A 25937-nucleotide genomic window follows, 5' to 3' on the forward strand; every position below is an offset into this window, starting at 1 on the left:
AGACAGTGAAGGTTTCCCCTCTGTCAATCCATAAAACTATATCTCCTTCCTTTCCCAGATGAAGAGCACCGCCCTGCTATGAAATACCTGCCACCACCTGGCAGCAGGTCCAGGGCTGAAGGTAAGACCAGAAATATGGACCTCCAACCAAAAGCTGCCTCTTGGATATGAGCAAGTTATCTTATACTCTAAAATAGATTGAAGGAAACTATAATTATCCTCTGCCAGAGCCATTAAAAGGGGATTGGTAAACCTTTGGTTAGACATCCTAATCCCAGGAAATTAGGGATAGATGGGTCCACTTGGTGCTGGGGGAAGGTGGACTGCTAGATCACCTTTCTCCTGTGCAGTTCTGAGAGTGATCTGTCCAGGGTTGCTGTGGAAATTAGGCTGGAAGAGTAGTTCATGCCTGCTTTTTAACAGCCCTTTTCAGATGTTGATCTCAAAAAAGATGAGTTGCATTTTGTTTTGGAGAGGTGGAATGCCTTGATCACCATTGCCCAAGTGGGTGACCAATCAGAGCAGAATGGGCATTCCCTGTCATTTATGTCACAGTGCTACCCATGTCACCATGGAACTCACAGATCCTTTCAGATAACCCCAATACGGAAGGAAAAACTTGGTACTGTGAGGATGTGAGCTAAAAAATTATGAGGCAAGGACCTGGGAGCTGATTCCACATATTGGTGCTCTTACTATTCCAGCAAAATAAACAACAAACATGTGGAAAGAGAAAGAGGTTTCATAAGAAGAAGAACGCTTTGGCTAGATACCTTTCAGATACCTGGGAAATAGAAATAGATGGATTTTGGACAGTAATAAATACCCCAAAAATGGTAATTTTGTTTTGATGAACAAAGTGTAGTTTTCTGTTGTCTCACTGGTTAAACTTGCCAGCCATTGGCAAAGGAAGTCTTTTATTAATCTGATGCAGGATTCTCCTCATTGTGCCCTAGATCTAGATGATTTCTCACTTCACATGAAGTGCCTTAATTTTCCTCACCTCTCCAGGTCCCTGCAGATTTCACATTAGACTGAAGGAAACATTTTTCTCTAGGCTTTTGTCCTAAGTTGTGACTCCCCAGATCCTTTCACGCTGCTCTGCTCTCCTGAAGAACCACTGGAGCAGCCATTCCTGGTGTTTGGGGAGTGTCAGGGAGGTTTTATCAGCAGAGCTGGGCTCAGTACTCAGAATCCACAGCACTTCTTGGCTTCCAAGAGCACAGGAGAGGACACCAAACACAACACCTGAGCTTCTGGGATTTCCACTGGAAACAAAGTTTCTAACTCGACTGTGGAATACTGGGAGCACAAAAGTGGCTTAAACCCACTGTTAGCCACTCCCTGAGATCACAGAAAAGGTACCCAAGAACACACATGACTTGTAGTTGCAGTCTCATTCAGCATGTGCTCGTGGGCTTAGGGAAGAAGGGTGGAAATGGGACATTGAAATCAAGCCATGCACGTCCCTCTCTAACACTTTTGGCTGCACTGTGTAGAAATGATGGCAACATCCTCCAGATACCCTCCAGGAACACACACACCACTCACTCCAACCTCTCTGCTTCTCTTTTTCAGTGGGTGAGGGCTGGAGGTGCCGTGCAGAATCCCTCTTTACCTACTTGCACACAGGTGAGAGAAGAGCTGATGGAAAAACGGCCTTGGATAAGGATTTGGTTGGAACTAACTCATCCAGGTGTACCAGCCCAAAACAAGCTACAGGATTATACCAACATTTTCCTGAGACTGGAATACAGGCAGTGATAACCTCCCTTTCCTAAGCATGCCAGGAAATCTGGTATCTGCTCCTCTCGAGTTTACACTTATTTGAAGTCACACACCTGTCCAAAGTATTGTATATAAATAGAATATAAGATAAACAGTATTTCTGATATGAAATGAAAACCTATGTAATAATTTTTTTTGGGGGGGGGGGGAATCAATGGCTCTGAGGAATGGATCTAAAAATTATTATTATTAGTATTAAAAAGTAGAAAAATGTAATAAAGACCAGGAAAGCGGGATGGCCACTGAACAGCCAGAAGTGGACATAGAAACCAGGCAGGTTCTAGGGCTGCCAAACAGGTACCTCTGGTAATTCCTGAGCAGCAGAAATCGTTGCAGTAGTTAGTGGTGCTTTGTCTAACTCTTGTCACTGAGAATCACTGAGGAGAGGAAGCCAGCCCTCAGTGACAAAGTGTCCCACCCGTTTTCAACACTTGCCTTTGACCAAACCAAGCTGGCAAAGTGACACAGTGAGACAAATCCCTCCTGAGGCACCTCAAGGCCATAAATATGCAGCAGGTAGTGAGTCACATAAGCAGGAGAATGAGAATATTTGCCCAAAAAATGTAGCAGATGGTGAGTAAAACATCTGGAGGCCAATGAGCACTGACAGAACATCGAGATAGCCGAGGTGGATACGAGCAGGTTGGTAGATCGGAGCAGCTTCCTCCACTTGCAGGCTGTTGCTATGGCATTTATACCTGTCTGTTCAAGAAGGGTGTGAAGAAAAGAGCACATCTCTACTAGGAGGGCTCCCTGCACGGCAAGGGTTAGGTTTCCATCTCAAGTGGGAAGGCAGGAATCTTGGTTTTTGTTCTTAATCCTGTGTTTCCCTGCCATGGATCTTGTTTCTTGCCGCCTGAAAACAACAACATTTAATTACAGGTAGCCCTGTTGGTGCTTTGTTGCATTGTGTAATGAGCAGTGGGGTGTACAGGAAATGTAAAATGACATATTTTGTACACAGATAATCTTGGATCAGTTTTAGCACCTGTCGCCTCCTTCGTGCTGATTGACATGGTGAAGCACCAGCAGTTCCTGGGGCCTCACAAACTGGTTTTGACCCATAAATCTTGCCAATAAATCTTCAAGAGATGTTATTAAGATAAAATATTAACCATACTCCTAGTTGTAAGTGCTTCAGCAGAACTAAAAGCTTGAAAATGCTGTCATTAAAAATGGAACTTATGTATTTTCTGCCTTTACATCCATTTTCCATCATCAGACAGCAAAGTTACCTCGATCTGGTTTGTTTTCTGCTTCTCACAGTGCTGCAGCTCTGCTGGGAGAGCTTTGCCAAGAGCAAAAAGTTTTTGCTGAAATGTCAATTTTGGTAAACACAATTCTATTTCTAATGGGTTTATGACATTAATAGGGACCTGTCAGGCTCGTTAGTGCCTCTCTGAAACAGAGCTCTAGCAGAGGCACAGAACACAGGGCTAAGAATTTAATAGCTGCCTTAAGGATTACATCACATAATCGCTACAGTTCACATGAAAAATGTAAAAGGGAATATTTTATCCCTCTTAAAACATTCATGTATAATAGCAAGGTTTGAGTCTTATCCTACAGACCTGCCACATAAACTTTTTGCACTTGGAGCAGATTTCCTGGGGGGGGTGGGGGGGGTGGAGGGAGGGGGGAATCTCCAAGCCTTAACTGTTTTAGATGTATTTTTAAACTAAAAATCAAACAAAAGCATAAATAAATAAATAAATAACGCTTGATGCACAGGGGGTTTTATGGGCATGTTTTGTTCAGATTTTTATGAACTTCATGCCAGCTTTTCCGTAAACCTCATCTCCAGCTGGCTGTCCAGGCTGGTAGAGGAATCCTGCCCTATGTTTCACGGGAGTGCTTTTATTCCAGGAGCCCAAGTTCTCTGCACGGTGCTGCTCATCAAACCCGGGGTCTGGAGCCACAATCTTGCCAGGATCCTCAGAAATCTAGACCTGGAAAAATTCACCCTGGTCGGAATGAAACACATAGACCTGGATCCAGCCATTGCTCTGGGGCTCCTTCCTTCTGAGGTGACACAGGTTGGTTCAGATCCTGGTTAGATCTGGGGGGAAATCTGTCAGCTGGTGAATAATCCATTCCTGGGAAAGCCAGCAATTCCCACCCGGGATTTCGGAGGGGTTGTTGGGATTGAGCTGTGCAGAACAATCCGATCTGTAGTTTATCAGCACAAAGAGAGCTGCCGTGCCCGGGGTTTCTTTTATCACGTGCCACAAGGAAGCAGAGCTGGTTTCTCTCCCAGCTGAAACTTTTGGAGGGTGTGGGGAATACAGACAGACCTCCCAGGAATCTGTTCGGCTGCTGATTTACAGGGCTGACTCTTTACCTGCCAAACAGGTGTCTTCTCATCCCTCCCCGGGGTCGTTCCAGGTAGGGCACACACCTTCACGTGTGCCTGCCTTTATTCCATGTGCACTGTCAGGGAATATGGATCTCTGGAGTGCTGTTACCTCAGATTACATTAGAGACACAGCTCTGCAGAAATGACCTGCAAAGAGAGAAAATTGTCATTGCTAAGGTCTAAAAGACAAGAAAAAGGCTTCTTAAGTTTTGGGGGCATTATAGGTGTTCGTTACCTAAAAATAGATATGTTTTTGCTCTTTATAGTATTAGAAATTATTTTTGTCCTCAGCCTGACATATCCTGAGTGTACAGATATAATGAAAGCCTGGGAACTGAACACTGGGCATTTGAGAAAAGTTAGATTATTATTTTTTTATTATTTCCTTGGGGGAAAAAAAAAAAACCAGACCTGTTATTTGATTGCTTTCATGAAGACATGTAAGCAATTAACTTTAGAGAAAACAAACCTTTGTAATTGATACTGCTTTTGGGTTAAGCTGGGAAAGTTTATAGCACTGTCTCCAAGAAATTCTGGATAGAGACTTCCAGAAGAAAATAAGAACATGCCAGAGCAGTGCTGTGGAACAATTAATACCTTCTGTGTGATAGCAGTGAGCACAAGCATCTGATTTTTAAATATTTATATGGGTTGCTGTTAGACTGGATGGGGATGTGCTTCCCTCTATGTTTTTTAATACAGAAACAAATACAAAATGCTAAATACAAAATGCTTTTTTGATCATCTGAAACAGAAAACATCTTAAAAAAATCCAAATATCCTCAGGAAATTATGCAGATACTTGTGGGGTAAATGTGAGGAGAGGTTGTTTCATGAAAAATATCTTGGGTTTGGAGTTCTCCAACACGCAGGAGCAGCTGTTGAGCATTGATTTAGTTTCCTTGAAGAGCTAGTAACTAATGAGTGTAAAAATTACAGACCATTGGGGTTTTGTTCATGGAAAAAAAGGAGCAGGTTTTGAAAGGGAAAACAGAGAAATAGTATGCCTTTGGCAGGGGGAACAGACAGTGGGAAATGCTTTCTGCTGTCCAGGGGCTCCTTCTCCTTCTTAGAACACGTCAGAAAGTCTTTCACTGGTGAGGGCTGGGAAAGGCTGAGCTCCCAGGGTAAGTAGGGAGATTTTCAGAAAGCCTCAGCAGGCTCCAGGGGCTGGGTTATTTGGAAACTCCAGCTGGGAAGGAGCACAATGGCAGCCCTGGGAGCAGGGCTGGTTTTCCAGCTGAATTGCCTCTCTGGCATTTGGATGGGAGCGATGTCAGCGTGGATCTGTTCCTCAGTTTACGGCACAGCAGGACACAATACTGGTTATAAACTGAGGCTCTTAATGTGGGTGGACATTGCTGAATTTAGCATGTCACAGAATCCCAGGATAGCTGAGGTTGGAAGGGATAAATGGAGATAATCCCACCCTCCTGCTCAGCAGGGTCGTCTGGAGCAGGTGACACGGGAAGGTTTGGAATGTCTCCAGAGAGGGAGATTCCACACCCTCCCTGGCAGCTGTTCCAGAGCTCTGCCATGGAAAGAAGTTCTTCCTTATGTTGAGGTGGAACTGCTTGTGTTTTATTTGTGACCATTGCTCCTCGTCTTGTCTCTGGGTGCCACCGACCAGAGCCTGGCACCGTCCTCTGACACCCCTGGGAGATCCTTCTATGTATGGACAAGACCAATGATGATGAGACACCTGTTGAAGAAGGTGGAGCCAGTGTTTCTGCCCCTTCTAGAAATTATCTCCACGGCTTTTATCGCCCCACCTGGAGCCTCATCCAACACCCACCTCTGGAGAACCCCCCAGCGCTCCGGGACGTGCCGGTTTGTTGTGTGTACACAACTCCTGTGAGCAAATTTGGGGTTTATTCACTGAAGCCAGACTACCTCGCATCTCCTCTTTCTTTCTAATGTATTATTTACGTGCACTTGACAAACATCCTCAGCAGCCTGATCTCAGCTACGTGATTGCTTTTTCAAGTTAAATACTGACGCTGAGCTCCGGAGCGGCTCACGGCCTTTGGCATGTGATAAATTATGGATTGCTCGGTTCTCTGCCGGGGTTATCCAGTCACAGGAGCCACAACAATGTGTTTTATCTGAAGTTTAATAATGCTTATAAAAAAATAAAGGTCAGGTAAATAGAGCTGACATCGTCTTCCCAGTTTTTGGCACGACCTGATGGTGTTCAGACAGCGAGAAGCGCCTGATCCCAGGGGGGAATTCTGCCCTTGGAGGCTGGATCTCCTTTCAGTGCTTATCCAGCAGATCCAGCCCTGTGGAGATTGGCATTTTTAGCCTGATTTTTACAGAGGGACTTGATCCTGCTTTGGGGGATTACCTGCTCTGATTGCCTGCAGTAGCAGGTCACTGGACTCAGTACTCAACGATTCTCTCCAACCCTATCTTGTGATTCCAGCAGTAAAGGCAGAAGGATAATTTTGCTGCTTGTTAATCCCGTTATCCTCCCGAGCCAGTGCACAGCTGGAACTTCCTCTCAACGAAATTGCTCACTGAATTCGAGGCAGCTGCACATGTGCAACCTCTCCACAGCTGCTCGTGGGGATCCACAAGGACACAGCTTGGAGACAGCACGATAGAAATGAAGGAGGATGGAAAAAAAAGAATGAGAATAAAGGCAGCACTGGGCTGGTGGCACGTGGAGTGGATGTGAGGAGCTGTAACAGAAGGAAAGGGTCGCCTTGACTCTTTAATGATTAGAAACAACATCGTCTTTAACTCCAAGTGCTTGGATTTGCTGGGGAAGAGCTGCAAGACAGGAAACAGGAGAGTTTCGTTATGTAGATCTAAAATCACTGTTAAGAAGCTCTGGAGCAACATAATTTGATTTATTCTGGTCTGACACAGATGAATGTTGACACGTTACATCAGTCTTTGTGAAAGCTTTCATGGAAATCATCACTGCTTTTCATCCCCCGAAGAGAAAACCCATAGAAAAGTGAATTATACACATTTCTTTCTTTCTAACTACCAAAATTTCCAAGCATGAAGGGATTATTTCATGTTGTGCAGAGCTGAATGAATGTCACAGTTTTGCAGTGCACTGTGCCACGCTGGAATTCTTCATCCCCATCCAAACAGAGCTCTCCTCGCTGGAGATGCCACCCTTTGCCCACGGGGCAGGAGGATTGGCCACCACCACATACAATCCCTTCCATAACTCAGCACTTTAAGAACAGGAGGGATTTCTCATAGATCATTTTACGAGAATATCAGGCCTGAGCTCATGGTTTTCAATTTCTAACCCAGTTCTCAGAGATGCAGTGTGAGAAGATTTGGGTCAAAGTCAGTGAATGGTTTCACGTGATGGAGGAGCAAAAGAGGCCTTGAAGTGTTTTATCTCCATATTTTTAAATGAAATGGTAGGATTTGCTTTTAGAAATGTTTTATCTAGAGAATTGCCCTCCTCTGGTGCTTTTAGAAGATTAAAAAATAGAGGAATTAAACCCTCTGTGAATGATGTGATGCAGCTGAATCAAATTCCCCTCCTGTTTTTATTTCCTCCAAAATTAGGAAAAAAAGTAAATAACCCTGAGTTTGTTCAGGCAGGGAGCTAGAAATGCCCTTGTTTGTAACGTGTGGAGAACATCCAGGGCTGGCACTCACACTGTGGGGTGCAGGGAAGCAGAGCTGGGTGCTGCTGCCACTTTACTCAGGTGAAGAGGCAGGAGGAGGGAGGCTGCAGCTGCTTTGGGCACCCTGATCTTGTGTTCAGCCCAGACATCTGCAACAAGCCTGGTTTTCCAAGGTTTTCCTTGATTAAAGCCATCAGCAAGGCCATGAGCTCTCTGCTGCTCGTGGTATCCTGCCCCAGGCACTTGCTGCCTTTCCATCATTATGTCCCTCTCCAGCACTCAAAGCAGATTTTCTCTCACCAGTACAGTGGTTGATAGTTGGCATTTCCACTTAACCTTAGGCAAAATAAGATTTCAGGGTGTTGTGACCAGCACAGCTACAAGAGGAACAGCTCTGCTCAGGAGGCTGAACTGACCATGCTTGGGAAAAAAGCAAAAGTAAAGCAATTTTCCATGAAGCAAAGGAATTTTGGATGCAAGAAAAAAGCATTAGAAAAATCACAGCAAAATCAGTGGCAAAGACAGGAGGGCCAAGGGTTTTTTTGCAGCCCCTCTTCTGACCCTCCTACTTTTAAACTCTGTAGTTCTGATCCTAGTATCTGGAATTCTACCATCTTCCAGGAGAAACTCAGCTCTGGCAGCAGGGGATGTGTGTGTGTGTGTGTGTGTGGTTGGGTAGGTCTTGCCTTTCATGAATACAAAAAGAAAGGGTCTGCTATTTGTAATCCATCATTTTATATTGGCTGAAGAATTAAATGTGGCTTGTTGTCCCAGAGAAATTATAATGACCCTGGTGATACTGCCCGTGTTCCTGCTCCCACCTGATCCATGGCAGTTCCTCCCTGCCGAAGCAATCAGACCCTGGTGGGTATCACAAGTACTGCTCAGTGTCTGTGGTGTGTATTTTGAACCTCTGCCTTCAGGGACCACCAGCACGTGTCTTAAAGAGGACAGAAAGCGAGGACTAGTGGCAGATCTGCTTACTTCCAGCTTTTCCTAGCCAAAGGAAAGCTGGGATATACCCAGAGCTTTCCAACGCTGTTCCTTATAACTGTTCCATCTCTGTTCTTTCTTCCCAGGATCCTGCTGCTTCAGGAGCTCACTGTACCTACCTCACCTCAGGCACTGCCCTCGTGCTGTGTCTGCAGAGGCCAAATGCTGTGAAGAAGCTGCTGGATCTCCTGGGGCCAGAGGATCCTAAAGTAGCCCAAGCACTCGATCCCTGCCTCTGGAGGGCTCAGTACGGCACCAGCACAGTCCACAACGGATTTTATGGTAGGTTTTTGGAAAAGGAAAGGCCAAAGGCTCAGATATGCAAATGGAAAATATATAATGTGCTGTTCCCTCCTGCATTGTCACTACAGATCCAGCCTTGGCAGCCAGTGAAGACCATTATTCCCTAGAGAGCTTTCACTGTTTTCTTGGTGGCTGAGCTGAGTGTGTCTCAAGCTATAAAAGATTCTCCCAGAGGAGATAATTTCAAAAAGGTTTCTTCCCAGAACAGCCCTAGATCTGTGTTCCATCATAACAGATTTCCTTTGATCTCTTCCCTGCTTGGTCATTTTGTACTTTTGGCTTGGCTGTTTTGTAATTACCCCCAAGAACCCATCTGTCTTCTCTGCTTGTATGTGTCCTGCTGATGTCTCCACCAGCCATTGGCCCACTCCAACCAGATTTCCCAGAGGAATTAAAGACTCCGAGACACCGAGTTTCTGTAACATCTCAAAACACCAGGGACCAATAGAGAGGTGATTAAGAATGTCTCTGAGTGAGGAAAGCAGGTAAACTCAGCTGTTTTCCATCAGGAGAGGCTCTTTCCAGCTGGCACATGCAGAGCACACAGTCAGCATCCTCAGAGTGCTGAACCATCACAGCTCATCTGCCAGCAGGGAAGGGCTGGGGTGTTGCAGTGTGTGTGTGTGTGTGAAGGATGAGAAAATGGGAATCAGCCCTGGAGAGAACAAAGGGTATTGCTGCTGGAGGTATTGCCACAAGGAGGGAAGGATGTTATGCCAAAAATTGTGAGGGTTAAATCACTGCCCACGAATAGTGTTTTGTCTCAGTGTGGATCTGATTGTGCTCTTTGTAGTTAAACAAATGTAAAAATAATAAAGCAATAATTTCTTTAAACCCAGGTGAGCTGGTAGGCACTGTGTGCCCTCAAGTCCCAGAACTTTCCTTGGATTATTTGGCTCTTTCTATTGTATTCTGTGCTGTGAAATCTCTCCCTCTTTTCATCCATATCAAGTGGTCTGTTGAAAACTGGTAGATAATGAAGCACTACCATGTAGCTTGGGGAAGAGAACCAACCCCTCGATCCAGAACCTTCTTTCATCAGATTGGAATCTTGAGGACCAAGACTGAGCCAAGAGAGCTCTCTCACCATGATCCCATAGGATCCACCTGCACAAAAAAAGTGGTCAGGGCTCTTTAGCCAATTCTTTTACATTGTCAGCCCCTGCTTCTTTTGCCCTTGAGATTAATGGGTTGTGTCTCCAGGTTGCCTTGAGACTGAGAACTCGTCAGTCATGACTAAGAACAGGTAATATATCCCCCAAACTTCAGACACCTGCTACAGTTAGAGCATCCCCAGCATAACTCAGTGAAAGATGACTTCATATTAATCAGAGAGGCTGAGTCTCATCCTGTCTGGTTGGGAGTCACAGGTTTTGAGAATCCCCCTGTTTTTGAGAACCCCCCCTAATGTTCTGCTTTGGGATTCCCTTCAGACCCCTAGGCTGGGATTTGAAGTCACCTTTTAAGTCTGGGCTGGGCACAGAGCTGAGCTGGCCACCCCCTGCTCTCAGACCAGACTATGTGCGTTGGGTACAAAGCCATCCTGGCACACATTCCAGGAAAATGGATGGAGCTGGAGCTAACTGATGAGCCTGACCCAGCTGCTCTGCCAAGGAGGTGTCTGCCCATAAGGAAAGGAGTGTTCCTAAACCCTTGCACCTCCAAGAGCTTGTCCTTCAATACAGGTGAAACATTTTCCTGCAAGTTAAGCAGGAAGAGCTTTCCATGAGTAATGTGGGGGACTGTAAGTAAGACCATCCTCCTTTCCTAGGAGGGAATACTAAGCTTTCTCAGTTTTGCTCCAGCTGAGGAAGAACTTTAGTTAATGCCTGAAGCAGAGCAAACTCTCACTATTTCCTCCCAAAGTGACTGGGGATTCAATTAATATGAACCCCAGGTTCCAGGGAGACCACTGAACCAGGTAATGCAGTGACACAGCTTTAGGAGTCTGAGGCTCAGCTGCAGAGTTAAACCTGCCTTCCTTTCATCTCTCTGGAGCCTGGAAAGTCACCGTGCAGTGCTTTTCCTCACATCCAAAGAGCTCCTACGTGTGTGCCCCTTACCCTGTGTTACACCTCGAGCAAGGCAAGAGTTTTACTGCTGCTCACTTTGGGAGTGTCCTCTGCTGGCATCAGTGATTTAAACGTGGCAGGTGCAGAAAGGATCCAGCACAGCTCAAACACAGGTGACTTAGACAGCCTCAGGATTGTGAAGTGCTGCACTAAGGGCTCTGGCCACACAAAATTGGAATTGCAGAGTTCAAACAGTGCTCTCAGATGGGATCCTGGGATGGGCAGCCCCAAAGGTGGGAATGTTTCTGAGGATATTTGTGTAGTTGTATCCCAGGAGTGTGGATCTGTGCCAGCACACTGACAAACTCTGTGGACTCCAGTGACACAGAAATAGCTTTTCCCTCTCTAATATTTTCCACCCACGAATCTCAACGCATTCTGAGTGGTGCTTTATAACACTGATGCTTTACAGGGGAAAATGCAGCTGCTGAGCCTGGAGAGACCTTTCAAGTCACTGAGTTCAGCTCATTCCCTCACAGACAACCCCATCACACATTCCCTTTCATAAGCAGCCACCCCGCTTGGCTGGTTGTCACAGGGCTTCTCTGCTCTGATAGCTAAAAATCTTCTTACATTTTCAAACTCAAATATAGTCACATCCAGTTCTCGCCCATTTGTCCTTCTGCCATTATCTGGACTTTATTTTAAGTAGTTCTTTTTATGCCTCTGACCTTTTCTACCCTGCAGCGTTTATCAGAAATCAAATTGCTTCTCAGCTTTGGGTCATGTTGGGTCAAACAAGCAAAGGTCTTCTAGCTTTAACTTTTCAGATGATTTTCCGTTCCTTCCATCATCCTCATGTCATTTCTCTGTACCTGTTCTAGTCTCAATTCACTTTTTATGACCCTGTGTGAAGAGAAAATGCACTGCCATTAGCAATGCCTGCTGCTAATTCTGATTTCTGCGGTCAATTAAAGCCCCACAGCCTATTTAGGACCTGCATTATTGTTACAAACTACATTTATTTTACTAACTAGCAGCTCTTTTCCTTTGGTAAGATCAGCCTGATGTGATCCAGAAGCAAAGGAAAAACAGTGGGATTTGGAGCTGGAATTGAAGGGTTTCACAGGCTCCTGAACACAATTCCCTTGGCTATACTCTTAGGAAGTAGAAGGAGTCTTGTTTACATGAAGAAGCTGCTGAGTGATAATAAGACAGAACCAAAAATACCGAGGAGGCAATGAAACTATTCTAAATATAATGGTTTTAAACGTTTGCTATTACTGTACAGAACAGCTGGCCTTTGAAGCAATTACTTCAGTAAGTTGCACATCATCAATCTCTCCAAAAGATGAGTGTGAGTCTAGAGAAAATGTTTAATTCAAAGCCTGAGAGAATCTTCTCATTTTATTTATCTCTCAGGCTCCAAATCCTATCAGATGGCTGTCCGGGATATGAAGCTGTTTTTCCCAGAAGGGCTCTGCTGTGCCAAGTGTCAGGCACTGGAGGAAGAAGAGGTAGGATATGCCCTTTTCCTGGGGTTTATCCTGCTGTGTCAGGGCAGTGGCTTTGGCCTTGCTATATCCCATGACTGCTTTCCTATTATGTTTTAGATAATGCTGCTTTTGATGTGTTTTACCAGCTGCTGAGTTTTCCTTCTCCTGTGGATGTTCCTACCACGCTGTGCTCCCTCCGTACTGACCCAGAGAGCCGGTGGAGAAGAGCTGGTCCAGATCTGTTTGTTCAGAACCCCGTGCTGGAAATTCAAGAGGGTTCAGGGTTTTAGGAGCAAAGCTCCCAGCTGGTCAGCATTGCTCTGGAAGGGGGATATTTGCTTTCAGCAGGGATAGCAGCACCATCCCTGACTGCTGAGCACAGATGACCCAGGGGCTGATTTTTCACCAGCTTTGTGTCATTCAGGATTGGAGATGATGGAATAATGATTTGGTTGTGCTCAAATGAGCGATGGAAATGTTTGAGCCTTGCTGTGGCTCAGGGGTGACCCAGCTGAGTGAGTCCAAGGAGATGAGCTCTGGAATTATCCACAGCTGGAACTGGCTTCAGTAATGTGGCTGCTGTCCCTGTGCAGCTCAGTCCAGGGCATTGTGGCTGTGCTGGACACTTGGATGTGCCAGTTCATTCAGAGGCAGGAAGGAGCTGCTACACCCCAGCTTTTCTCATCCAGAGTGGCACTGGATAAAGCTGCCAGCCTCACAGCTCCACAGCTTTGGAGTTTCTGGCCTGGAAAAGCTGGGAGCAGAGACCTTAGAAAGATGTCAGGATACAGGACTTTTAAAAGGAGGACGAGATCCTGTACTGAATTAAGCCTCAATTAAGAAGAAAAAATGCAAAATGTTCTTGTGTCTCCAGATGAGCAGGTGTTTTCTGGGCTGGCAATTACAGAAGTACACAACAGCAACAAAAGCTGCACAGCTTGCCTGAATCAATCCTTCAGAAGTGTTAGCCCTCCTGATTAGGTAGCAGCGTTCATGTGACTTGCTTCTCTCTCCCTCTCTTCCCTCCTGCAGATTTATAACCTGAAACGTGACCCCATTTTCAGCCTGGAAATCAGCAAGGAGCACAAGACCCTAAACAGTGAGCCAGGAAGAAAACCCAATGTTCTGGGCTCTGAGCAGCTATGCAGTCCTGGTAAGGAAATGTAACTCCTGTTACAGATTGGGACTGCTATTGATTAATTGGCCAGCAAGACAAACCATCTGGTGGCAGCAAGATTTGGTATTGATGTCCTCTCAGAAGGGAGAGACAGCTCTGAGCTGCAAAGAACAGCTCCAGGGGAGTGCAGCCATTTAACTGTTTGCCTGCTGGCCCTTTGCACTGCCAGTGCTTTAGGGGTTAAATACAGAGTTGAGCTTAACAGCAGCAGCAGAGCAAGCACTGTCAACACAGCTGGTGGATCCAACAGCACGCACCCCTCTCCTGAACTTTTATGGTCTCAGCACCACTTTGGCCACAGTGGTTTGTGTGTCCATTCAAAGCCTCCCTGGGAGAGGTAGGAAACCAGGTCCTGGGGGTCCTGGGGGTGGTGAGGTGATCTGTTCTGTGAGTAGATGGATACCAATTTATGCAGGGAGTGCTGCTGGCAGCACAACCATCTAACTCTCAGGAACTGGACTGAGAGCTCATTCAGTTCCTCCTGCTGCTGAGCAGCTGCCAGCTCAAAATGACTCCCAGCTATTGCCAGGCTGACTTTGATTTGGAGCTGAAGCCTCAGCAAGGCTGTCAGATCCCTTGGATGCAGCAGCTTCTCGGGGCCTTTTCTGTTGATTTGACTTGATAGACAAGTGTAAACACAGCTGGGCTGCAGCATCATTCAGGCCACGACATGTCACTAACACAGGGGGTGCTTCCATCTTGGGATGTTGGGGATTGATCCCAAGCCTTTACAAAACAAACAGTGATCCAGTAAAGCCTCCCCTGTGGTGTTCACTGGGGAACAGAATTGTTTGGAACCAGCTCATTCTCGTTCCTGGAGCTTGAGTTCAGGTGTGACTGATGTGGGCAGCTCAGAAGATGGTTCTGTGCTGCCCCTGATCACCGTGGTCATTGACACCGGCAGTGGATCCCCAGGATTGTTGCACTGAGAGAGGAGCATGACAAAAATGCCACAGAATTACAGACCATCACATCCCTCCTTAAACTCTTCCTGACACGGGACTTTGGGGCACTGCTCCCATCCCAGGAGGTGCATGAGGCAGCTCATGTGGAACTGCAGAGAAGGGGTGGTAAGGCCAGGACTCTGCCCTAAGGACAGCAGAGCTGTCACTTTGAGTAGGGGGGCTCTGGAGGAGGATTTTTCCCAAGGTATTTGTTACATCATCTTACTGCACAGTGGGGTAGAAGTGGGCCTGCAGCACAGCTCTGCTGTGGCTGAAGCACTGCTTGCTTTTTATAAGAGATTGCATAAAATAAAATAAATAAAACAGCTTGTGGGGAGAGCAGAGGTATTCTGCAGGCTTTGCACAGCCCAGTGTTTGCAATCAAATCTCAAAATAACGTGCCCTTAATTTCTTGCTGCACGAGGATCTCTGCTTTGAAGACGTCTAGGCAGAGTAAAAAGGAAAGCAGTGTACAGCCCTGATGTTTTTGTGTCTCAGAAAATGTATTTCAAAGAGTTACTGTCCTGGAAAAGCAAGCCCACGTGATCCCTGAACTGTCAGGCAGGATATAGTAAGTGCCTCCAGCAAGGCAGACACATCACTCACGTTCTGGGCTCCTCTTGAACACTAGAGGAAGCTCTTGCACACAGGGAAACCTCCTTCCAGCAAATAATTATCACAAAGCTGCTGCCTAATGGACAGACAGATTTATCATGAGGAAAATATGAAATACATTAAGTCTTACGTATGTTGAGCAGAATTACATTGGGGATTATAAAAGCAGCTGGATTAACAGATTTCTTTGCTCGGGAAAAAAAATGAAATGGAATCGTATCTCCTGTAGCAAAGCAGCAGCTGTCCTTGTCTGACTCCTGAAATGGGGTCAGGACTGCTGTCTTGTGATCTCCAGACAGGGACACACAGGCAGCAGCAGTCCAGCAGCTTGGGATGAGCATCCCAAACCACATCGCGACACCTGAGTGCCTCCAACCTCCCACTTGCACCTCCGTGGCGGGGAAGAATCACTTAGAGGTGGAGGGAGAAATACCAAATAAGTGTTTTCATCTTCTCCCATCAGGTCAGCCAGTGCTGGATACCCTCTGCCAAACCACTTGCCTGGTGTTGCCCGGGATAATCCTGCGGGGTTCAGAGCCCCCCCCGTACGTGGAGCTGCTGGCTGAGCTCCTTGGCAGAGGGTTCTGGCTGAGCGGAGCTCGGCTCACCGTGCTGGACATGCCCCAGGCTCTCTGCGTCTCCGGGACACTCAGCAGGGCCAAGGGCAGTGTGGCAGCAAAGGTATGGAACAGCTGGAGCTAGGCTTTGCTTCCCTCCCAGAACGAGAGCCTGTGAATGCCCTGCTGTGTGTGCTGAGCTGGCTGTTTGCTCTGAGCACGCTGGCTTTGGTAGCAGTGTGCCAGCACTGCCCCTGGGCTCTGACACCTCTGGTAAGTAAGCTGGGCAGTGTCCCTTCCTGGTGTTCCTGTGTCCCTGTGATTTATCCTTAGTGGGAATTGCCCATCCATTATTTATTTATTGAGCATTTAATTCTGTTCACCCATCAGTGCACTATTATGCATGTGTTGCTGCTGTCTCCTCTCTTGTTTCTCCATATAAATACAATTTCTCTTTCCCTTTCTCTGATCACACCCCATTACTCCTCTACTACAACGCTGAACAACTCCTTCATATCTTGGACTGTGCCTTGGAGTCCTGGGCAGGGATTTCCCACCTGGGATGCTGCCTCCAGCTCTGGGGTCCCCAGCACAGGAAGGACATGGGCCAGTTGGAGCGAGTCAAGAGGAGGCCCCAAGATGATCAGAGATGGAGCAGCTCTGCTGGGAGGAAAGGCTGGAGAACTGGGATTGTTCAGTCTGGAGAAGAGAAGGCTTTGGGGTCACTTCATTGTGGCCTTCTGGGACCTGAAGGGACCCTACAGGGAAGATGGAAAGAGACTATTTACAGGGGCCTGGAGGGACAGGAAAAGGGGGAATGGCTTCCCACTGCGAGGGTTAGATGAGATATTTGGAAGGAATTGTTGGCTGTGAGGATGATGAGGGTCTGGCACAGGTTGCCCAGAGAATCTGTGGCTGCCCCAGCCCTGGGGCTGGATGGGGCTTGGAGCAACCTGGGATAGGGGAGGGTGTCCCTGCCCATGGCAAAACACATTTGTGCTTCCAGCCTTTCAGTTATGTGTCTTAGATGTTATCTGTAATAAGAGCAGCTAAGACCTTTTCAGGTTGTGATTTTTTTAAACTGACATCCCTTTGAAGTACATCTGTAGGGAACAGCAATTACATCTCGCAGCCAATTAGCGTGAGAACTGCTTCCTTCTCCCGCGGGTCCCCCGAGGATCCATCCCTCTGCACATGGAATGTGCAGCTCTCTAGGAATGACAGAGTGAATCAGTGTGTGTGGGGCAGAGCCATTCCTCCTTCCTCCTGGCACAGATTAATGACTCTGGGCAGAGCTGGCGTGCTTCCAGAAGGATCTGGCACTGCTGAGCCCAAGGTGAATGTTACAGCCTTTGCTTTCCCGTGCTGGAAGGGAGTGGGTTCCTTCAAGTAATGAGTGCTTCTGCTACAATATCTCAACATTTACCTTATCTCCCTATTCCTGCTTCCAGCAGAGGTAATGACTGAATAACACCCCTGCTTATTTTCACTCTGAGAGAGGAGAGCAGGAATAACAGTGAGCTGGAGGAGCTGGTTAACAGTTCAGACATGATCCTCTCCAGCCCCTCCCACAGCACACAAGTGGTTATTGGTGCTGTCAGCAGTTCATCAGCCAGAATTAGACTCCTTTAAGTGAAGAGCAGCACCAGAGCTGTGTTCTTGCCTCTCTTGCAGTGTTCCCTCCTGAAGGATGGTTTGTGCCTGGTGCTGGCAGCACAGCAGGACGATGCTGTCACCTGCCTCTGCTCCCTGCTGGACAGGTAAGAGAGGGCATGGCCCTGCCCACACCGGGACAGGGTTTGTGCTCTGGGGAAGGACACCTCCTCCTCTGTCACTCCAGTTCTGATGAGGGCAGGTGCCACTCAAAGGCAGCCTATTCTTCACAGTTACCTTGTTAATCACTGAATCATGGAATCGTTAAGGTTGGAAAATACCATTAAGATCATCAAATCCAGCCATCAACCCAGCACCACCACCATGTGCTGCATTAAGGCAGGTCCCCAAACGCCACATCCAAATGTGGTTTTGAGTCATGATCGCTTCTAGGGATCGTGACTCCACCATTGCCCTGGGCAGCCTGTTGCAGTGCCTGAGCACCCTTTCCATGAAGGAACTTCCCCAATATCCAACCTAAACCTCCCCTGACGTATCTTGAGGCTGTTTCTTCTCATCCTGTCCCTTGTTCCTTGGGAATAGAGCCTGACCATCACCTGTCTCCACCCTCCTGTCAGGGAGTTGGAGAGAGTGAGAAGGTCCCTCAGCTGCTCCTGGTGCTCCAGGCCCTTCCCCAGCTCCATTCCCTTCTCTGGACACGCTCCAGCCCTTCAATGTCTCTCTTGTCATGAGGGGCACGATACCTCAGAGTATCCACACTTTCAAAGTTGTGGGTCCTCTACTCATGACCTTAAAGACTAAGCTGTGTCACTTGTGAAGGACCTGGAGCACCTGTGAGGTTTGGCAGCGTGGTTCCATGGATCCAGGGGATTCTGTGGAATGAGGACTCACAGTGGGAATAGACCTGCTGAATCGATGCAATTCCTTGGAGAAATATCTTAGCAGATTTTAACGTTTGCTATGAAAAAACTACTGAAATGCCAGAGAGCAAAATCAAAATTAGCCTCTTAAATAAACCACCAGAAACGTTGGATGGAGAATGTACAAGACTGGGAAAACAAACAGAACCCCTCTGCAGGGACCGATTAGTGAAACGGAGTGATTAGCAGGGCAATTAACCCTCTGTTCCCCAGAGGGAGGGTTTGCCTGCACAGGGGCTGCTGTTTGGCAATGGGATGTGTAGCTCATGCACATGGTTCCTCTGGCAGAGGAAGCAAGGAGGGTGTTTTCTGACACATTCAGTGAGGAGCAGGCCAGAAGCCACGCTGGTAACACTGCCCTGACTTTGGCTGGACCATCTGGAGGACTTGCAGGTGATGCTGTCCGTGGAACAGGAGTAGGTATTCAGGGATAATGGAGTTTACAAGCATCGAGGGGCTCAAAGCTGAATATCCGTGTTTGTTGGCACCTCAGACTTCTCGTACTTGGATGAAACGTTACAGGGCCACACCCAGGAAGAGTGGCTGGAACAAAGTTCAGCAGTCAGTTTTCAAAAATGTGTTCAAGGTAATTGCAAAATACGGACTTTGCTCCCGTTCATTTCAATTCACGCCCTCGGGAGCCACATCCCAAACCTTCCCCCCTGCAAGGCACAGCACTAAAGGGAGGCAAAGAGCAACTTCCCCAAGACCTTTCTGCTGAGTTTTTTCTTCCACTTTTTTTTTTTTTCCTGGTTTACAGGGGAAAATGGAGCTGTTGGGACCCCCAGAAATCACCGAGGTGGTTCTGGGAGAGTGGTTGCCAGTATAAGCCCCCTCCCCCCCCAACCTCTCTGTTTTTCCCACAGTCATGGGTGCTGCTTAGCAAGACCAGCTGCAGCCCAGCATGTCCCTCTCCTGTAGGCTTGATGTGTTTTCAGCTTCAGTCTCAAGGCAGCACCTCCAGAGAAACTTCCTGTGGCTTCTCCTGTCTTTCCCAGGGAGCCCAGGGGCTGGGAAGGAAGTGGGCAGGAATAGGTGCCAGTCTCACTGTGCCTTCACCTCTCATCCTGCTCTGTACAAAGGAGTTCCTCATGAACTGCAAAATACACGGGCATAAGTTATGGCTGTCGAGAGGCACTTGCAGGATCCACTCTGCCTCTCACCCTCCTGCCAGAACCGGTGATCAGGCAGCCGTTTCATCCCCAAACCCCATATTTGCCTTCGTGATCCACGGTGCCCGTGGAAGGGAGGGGCAGGAAAGTGTGCCCAGGGATGGGAGGAGGGAGGCTCACACCTTCAGGTGGATCAGCTTCAGCCAGCAGGAGCTCAGGCCCTTATTGTCTCACGAGGCATTGCTTAAAATCAGCTCTGCCAATATGTTTGAAAACCCAGCCCGACTTCACTAGTGCCTCATAAGGGCACTTCACGCCAAGACATCTTCAATTTAAATAACACCTGAGGTTAATTGCACTTACAACTCCATCAGCCCTTTCTGTACCCTGTAAATCACCGGGTATTTATTTCCCCTCTCTCTGCCACGACCTGCCCGGGTTCTGGCCTGAATTCCAGCTGCCCTGCTGAAGCACCACGGTGGAGGGATTATTTTACAGCCCTGGGACTTGATTCACAGCTGAGCCACAGTTCTTTGTGCCAGGGGGAGGAATGTTGCCATCTGTATGGAAGCCTGGGACGTGATGTCAGAGATGGGCCTTGATAAGGAGGAGGAATCAGGTGTTGAGAGGAACAAAGTGGTCTTTGCCAGTGTAACTGCTCCTAGTTCTGAGTCTATTAAAGCTTCCCTAAGCCAGCTCTGGCAGTGCTGGAGAGACATCCAGTCCCTGGGGGGGGGGTTTGAAGACAGAGCTGGACCCTCCTAAGGGTGTCTTGATTGTTGCCCATCAGCAGGGCCCGCTCTGGCTGCTCTCTGCACATCCATGAGGGAATTATTCCTGCACCAAAGAGCAGGAAGAACAGAGAGAGGGACAAAACGAGTGCAGGTGTGGACACAAAGGCAGCCTGTGAGTTTGGTTGCCCGCCAAGAGTGGAGCCAAAGCAGGAATCTGGGAGAATCTGGGCATGTGCCAAGGCCAACTCACAGGGCAGAGGGAAGGGAATGTTTGGGAGAGGTGAGGGGAAGCTGCAGCACAGCCTGGGGGGAGCAGTGGGAACCAGGGGGGACAACCCAGAGAGAAGGAAGTGGCACAATCCCATCCCCAGACAAGGAAAAATGATGTGAGACTCACCTTTCTAGTTCTGTCAGCATCCGGCTGCCTGGATATCTCACTTGAAAGCGTTTGAATTTTCCCTGTCATAACTTGTTTTCACAGCCACATTTCCTGGCTGCAGGGTGGCAGAGGGAAAAGCACACAGCAGTGGATTCAAAGCAGCTCCTGGGAGGGAGGCATGCTCTGCTTTTTATGCATGACAAACCAGATTTAGCTGCCTTAATAGGTGATGCTGGTGCCGTAGTGATTACTCCTCTATGGCTTTCAGCATTTAAAAAGCACTTTCAGATGCCTGTAAGATTGTTAGGACCTAAACATGTTGTACACAGACTTAGGAGCTCACCTGTACTGAACTCGGGAGGCAGGTTTTGGGTAAAACACTCTAAACACTGCAGCAGAATAAAACCAGAGTTTAGGCCAGGCTTTATGCCTTTCTGCCTTTAAATAATGTAATGCAATCAGAGCAGAAGCCACGTGTTAAGGAACTTAGCTGGATGTTATTCTTTCTGATGAAACATTCTTACCAAGTGTTAATTGCTGTTAGCGGGGAGCGATGTTATCCCTATGGGAAGCTCATCCCGGGGAGCTTTGGAGGGGTAGGAGGTGTAGGAAAAAAAAACCACAAAAAACCACAAAAAACCGAACACATGGGGTGTAAAATCTTAGAGCAGTTGAAAACCACTGAAAGGAAAACTGTTGCCAAGCACAATACCTGCATATGGGGGCAGGGAGCAGGGAGTGGCCGCCAAAGCCTCTGGAGAATTTTCAAGCCCGAGGCTCCAAGCGTGCACAGAGTCAGTTTAAAAGGCACTTTTGAAATGTGTACTATGCCTTTTGATTTCTCTTGAATGCCTTTCAGGGTCAGCTTGTGTGTGGCTTGAGGAGGAACAGAGCAAAACAAGGACTAGCGAGGCAGTCCCTGCAGCTTGGAAAGTCCTGGGGTTTGTGGGAAACACCCAGATTATCTTTGTGGAGAACAAGCCCCTCGCACAGAGCAAACTATCTACGCTTGTACGTCTGCCCCAGAGCCCCCATTATGCAACTGGTCACCACTGTTAGTTTGGAGGTTTATATTTTAATAGTGCCAAGCCATTTATATACAAAGCTTTGTAAACCCCAGGATTTAGCTGTGTAAAGATGTTCAGCAGCAGATGCCCGTGGCACAGAGCACAGAGCTGGGTCATCTGCACTCCCTGACAGCTGACAGGGCAAACTAACCCTGCCTTCCCTTCCTCTTTCCCCCCAGTGCCTGCTGGCAGAAGCAGTCCATCCTGAACGCTGCAGAGCATCTCCTTTATCCCCAGACTGAGAATCAGGCAAGTAGAGAAGTTTATGGTACAGATATGTGTCCTTTGTGCCCCAGTGATGAGTGAGATTTGTCAGTGCTGGTTGAGTTTTAGAAGAAAATGCTAAGCTTTCTGAGACAGAGGTGGTGTCTTGTGGCAGCCCCAAGCCTTGGCTTAGGCTGAGCCCAGCATTTGGGGAAGGTGGGACCAAAATCCTGCCAAACTGTCTCCCATATTACAGTGGTGACACAATTTTTAATCGAAATACTTGGAGATACTGATAAAGAATCTATGCTTTCCATAGAAATTCAGTTATTTTTTCTGAAAAAACAGCCCGTAAAAAAATATCACAGAGTCCCAGAATGGTTTGGGTTGGAAGGGACCTTAAAGCTCATCTCATTCCACCCCCAACCATGGGCAGGGACACCTTCCACCAGCCCAGGTTGCTCCAAGCCCCATCCAACCTGGCCTTGGACACTTCCAGGGCTGGGGCAGCCACAGCTTCTCTGGGCAACCTGTGCCAGGGCCTGACACCCTCACAGGGAAGGATTTCAAATATCTGTGATATTTGTCAAAAATTAGTGACAGGAAATGTTCATTCAGCTCTGTGGCCAAGCTGGCACATGTCCTGTGTTCTGGGAGTTCTGTTTCAGAAGCCCAAATCCAAATGGAAGAGGAGAAATGAAGCCATTCCAGGGATGGGTTGGCTGAATATTTTCTCAGTCGTTCATCCCAAGAAAGGAAACACTGAGCTCCAGACATGTGGGCAGCTAATGGGAATAAACTGCATAAATACATTCTAAAATTCTGGCTGTAATCATCAAAGTTTAGAACAAAACAAACGAGAGGTTTGGACAGAGGAGGCAGTGCCTGAAGAATTGGGATTAGGAGATATAAACTCCTGGTGGAAGGTGTCCCTGCCTGTGGCAGGGGCATAGAACAAGATGGTCTTTAATATCCCTTCCAATTCAAGCCATTCTGTGATTCTGTGATAGAAGAACTGGGGGGAGTGAGAAATGACAGCAAGTGCCCAAACCTCTCCTCTGGATCCCTTTTGCTTCCCCCAAAAAAACCCAGCAGGAGAGCGAGATTGTGCCCCTAACCTCGTACAACACACGAGAGCTGCTGCCTTCAGCGCTACTGCTCAAAGGCCTGAGCCTTCAAAGACACAGGGCCCTCTTTGAAGTCTGTTATTCCTTCTTTTAACACAGTCAGAACGACCCCAACTCCCCCAAAAGTCCTTCAGCTGCTGCCTCCAGCCTCTTCAGTGGGATTGTGCCCGGCGTAGCTGGGGTGGCTGCAGTGCCTGGGAGCTCTGCCTGCTCAGCTCTGCAGGGCTGTCACAGCTCGCTGCTGCCAGGGTGCCAGGCTGTTGCCAAGGAATGTGACAGGGCAGCCAGTCCAGGCTGGCTTTTGATTTGCTTTGAAAGGACATTACATCTCTCTCTGTGCCTGACATGAAGTCCTTGCTGCTTCCCGGCACCGGGGGATCAGCCTATCAGGGGAAGGCTTGGAGCTCTTTTGTGCTGAGAAGGGAAAATAGCAAATATGCTCAGCCCTTCTCCCTGCTTCTGACAGCCTGGCATGTGGAATTTAATCCCTCTGGGGCTGCTCTCAGCAGCTCAGACCAGGACTGTGGGTCCTGGGACAGTGGCAGCTGCAGCAATGTCTTGTTGGGGGTACAAACAGCAGGTTTGTTTTCCAGGGGGTCTTTGTCTCCAAAACCTGGGGTAGGTTTGGGAATCAGAGATCTGAGGAGCAAGCACACCAGGGAAGCTGTACCTCAAAGGGTGGCCCAAGGAATGATGTTTGAGCCTCTGATCTCTTGCTAATGAGTTTATGAAATGCCAGCCAGGCTTTCCAGGGCAAAGCTAATGAGCAACATGGTGATAGCAGGCAAAGTTCAGGAGGGTTAAACGAACATGGATTTCAAATCCTCGTGGTCTGAGCAGAGCTGCAGGTCTTTACTGGTGGAGTTAAGCCGTGGAAGTGAAAAGGAATATCATCCTTGCTCCCTGTGAGATTTGGGATTAGGCAATAGGATGGGAGAGCAGCTTTTCAAATGTGGACTGTTTCAGTGCTGACATCTGGGCCTGGGCTGGTTGTCTACCAGTTCTGCAGCCACTGAGGTGAGCAGGCACTGCACTGCTGGAGCAGCTTCACCTGCCCTGTGGGAAACATCTGCCTTAGGAGCAGGTGAATCCACACGTGGGAAGCTCCTTATTTTAACACAGTGCCCCTGAAAATGCCCTGCAGGCTTATCCTGGGCACACCCAGACCAGTTCACATCTGGAAGTGGGACAGAGCCGTGGGCACCAGTAGGGGCTGTTGAACTTCCATGGGCCTCCAGGTGCCCATGCCCACACTGGGATGTCTCCAGCAATAAGAGAGCAGTCAGGGATGTCCTGGGGCTGAACATTTCCCCTCCCCTACAGCTGTGAGTGTGGCTGGGATGAGCCCCTGAGCCTGAGGTGGCCGTCCCTCGGTGACGGTGCAGGACATCACCGACCTGCCACTACCAGCACGTCAGAGCAGGGGGGTGACACGGTCTCTGCACAGTCATCCCTCAGCTGAGCCTCCACTGGCAGGCAGCACTAATCCCTCAGCTCTGCCTGAGCCTGCTCCAGCATCTCCCTCCTTGCAGACACCTGGAACACGGGAGTGGAGCAGAGCGAGGTGTGGAACACACGCCCAAAACAGCCACTCCTGGCCACTCTGTGCCCCTCAGGAGTCTAGAAAAGATTAAAAACCTGTGAGGAGAGGCAGAGCTGGCAGGAGGGCCCCGAGGGCTGTGTGGGGTGGGTATCAGCACAGCATCTCTGGTGCTTTAGGGGGACATGGTGCTCATTAGCACAGCCAGGATTGCAGGATTGTCCCTTGGCACTATCCTGGTCTCTCCAGCCTGGAAGCAGCCGTGCCAGAGCTGCTCCAGAGCAAGGTTTGGGAAAGAGAGGTAGAGCAGCTGGGGGGAACGAGTAGATTTCCCACTTAGCACTCTGCATATTGTTGCTATTTGTTGTTTTTTAAAAACATGACTCCTGAGAACGGCCTAACAGTGGTCACAACTAGCAGAGGTTTCCCAGCCATCTCCGTGCTGGGATGAATCCAGCCTGGAAAACAGCCTCTGCACAAGAAACCTGCACCTGAAAAGAAGTTTCTTTGCCATGCACAACTCACAGCTCTGCCCTAACCCTTTGCTTCTTTTCTCCCCAGGCCCAGGAGCTGCTCTGTGGCCTTTTTGACTCACTGGCATCAGAGAGCACCCACCGGCTCGGATCCCAGCATTGTTAGCCATGGTAGTCAAGGCCTGCAGGCAGCCTTGGATGCCACTGTGGAGATGGACACAGGGGGGCTCCCAGCTCTAAGAACACTAATATTTGTTTGGGATTAAAATGCAGAGTCTGAGGTGTGGCATTAGCACCGCTAAGATAAATGAGAGCGGTGGGAGGAAGGATCAGAGCCCCAAAACAAATATTTCTGAGCTGTAGCCATGGTTTCTAAGGGAATGCATTCAGACACAGTCTGCTTGTGTCCATGGAGCAAGGTTTGGAGCATTCCTCTGACTGGGAGAAGTTCAGTAAGTAAAGTAAATACAGTGTTCAGTGCTGCCTGTCTCTCAGGTTCTTGGGAACTCCATCTTCCCCAGGCCTCAAAGGCTTCATGGAGAGACTCAGGAACTGCTGGTAAGTGTGTTCTCTGAACCAAAGGCAAAACCACAGCAAATAAAATGGAAATAGTCTGAGAGAAGGTTGGATCCCTGGAGGGTTCAGTACGCCAGGTAGAGCCATTTAATAAGATTAAAAGCTGGATGGCTTCGTGTTCACCTGGCTCGGTGCAGCTCTGGGTGCCATAATGTCAGAAGGATCTGAAGCTGTTGGGGTGTTCAAAATAGGGACACAAGGATGGTGAAGGGTCTTCAGGGGAAGGGTCTGAGGAGCAGCTGAGGTCGCTTGGTGTGTTCAGCTGGAGAAGTGGAGACTGAGGTCAGACCTCATCGGGGTCTGCAGCTTCTTCAGGAGGGGCTGGGGAGGGGCAGCTCCAACCTCTGA

General features: G+C 48.2%; 1 protein-coding gene across 1 annotated transcript in view; it reads left to right on the top strand.

The window, feature by feature from the left end:
- Nucleotides 1-25299, top strand: part of CUNH16orf71 (chromosome unknown C16orf71 homolog) — an 89906-nt gene extending 64607 nt beyond the window's left edge. Inside the window, exons 23-32 of the mRNA XM_027902478.1 lie at nucleotides 59-121; nucleotides 1579-1632; nucleotides 3655-3824; nucleotides 8826-9021; nucleotides 12477-12571; nucleotides 13583-13703; nucleotides 15750-15967; nucleotides 17518-17603; nucleotides 21849-21918; nucleotides 25102-25299. Coding sequence (XP_027758279.1) covers nucleotides 59-121; nucleotides 1579-1632; nucleotides 3655-3824; nucleotides 8826-9021; nucleotides 12477-12571; nucleotides 13583-13703; nucleotides 15750-15967; nucleotides 17518-17603; nucleotides 21849-21918; nucleotides 25102-25179 — 1151 coding nt within the window. The 3' untranslated portion in view covers nucleotides 25180-25299. The remainder of the gene's footprint in view (nucleotides 1-58; nucleotides 122-1578; nucleotides 1633-3654; nucleotides 3825-8825; nucleotides 9022-12476; nucleotides 12572-13582; nucleotides 13704-15749; nucleotides 15968-17517; nucleotides 17604-21848; nucleotides 21919-25101) is intronic.
- The last annotated feature ends 638 nt before the right edge of the window (nucleotides 25300-25937 follow it).

Source organism: Empidonax traillii, unplaced genomic scaffold (genome assembly GCF_003031625.1).
Source record: "Empidonax traillii isolate 1590-97213 ecotype Southwest subspecies unplaced genomic scaffold, ASM303162v1 scaffold881:size300156, whole genome shotgun sequence".
Taxonomy (NCBI): domain Eukaryota; kingdom Metazoa; phylum Chordata; class Aves; order Passeriformes; family Tyrannidae; genus Empidonax; species Empidonax traillii.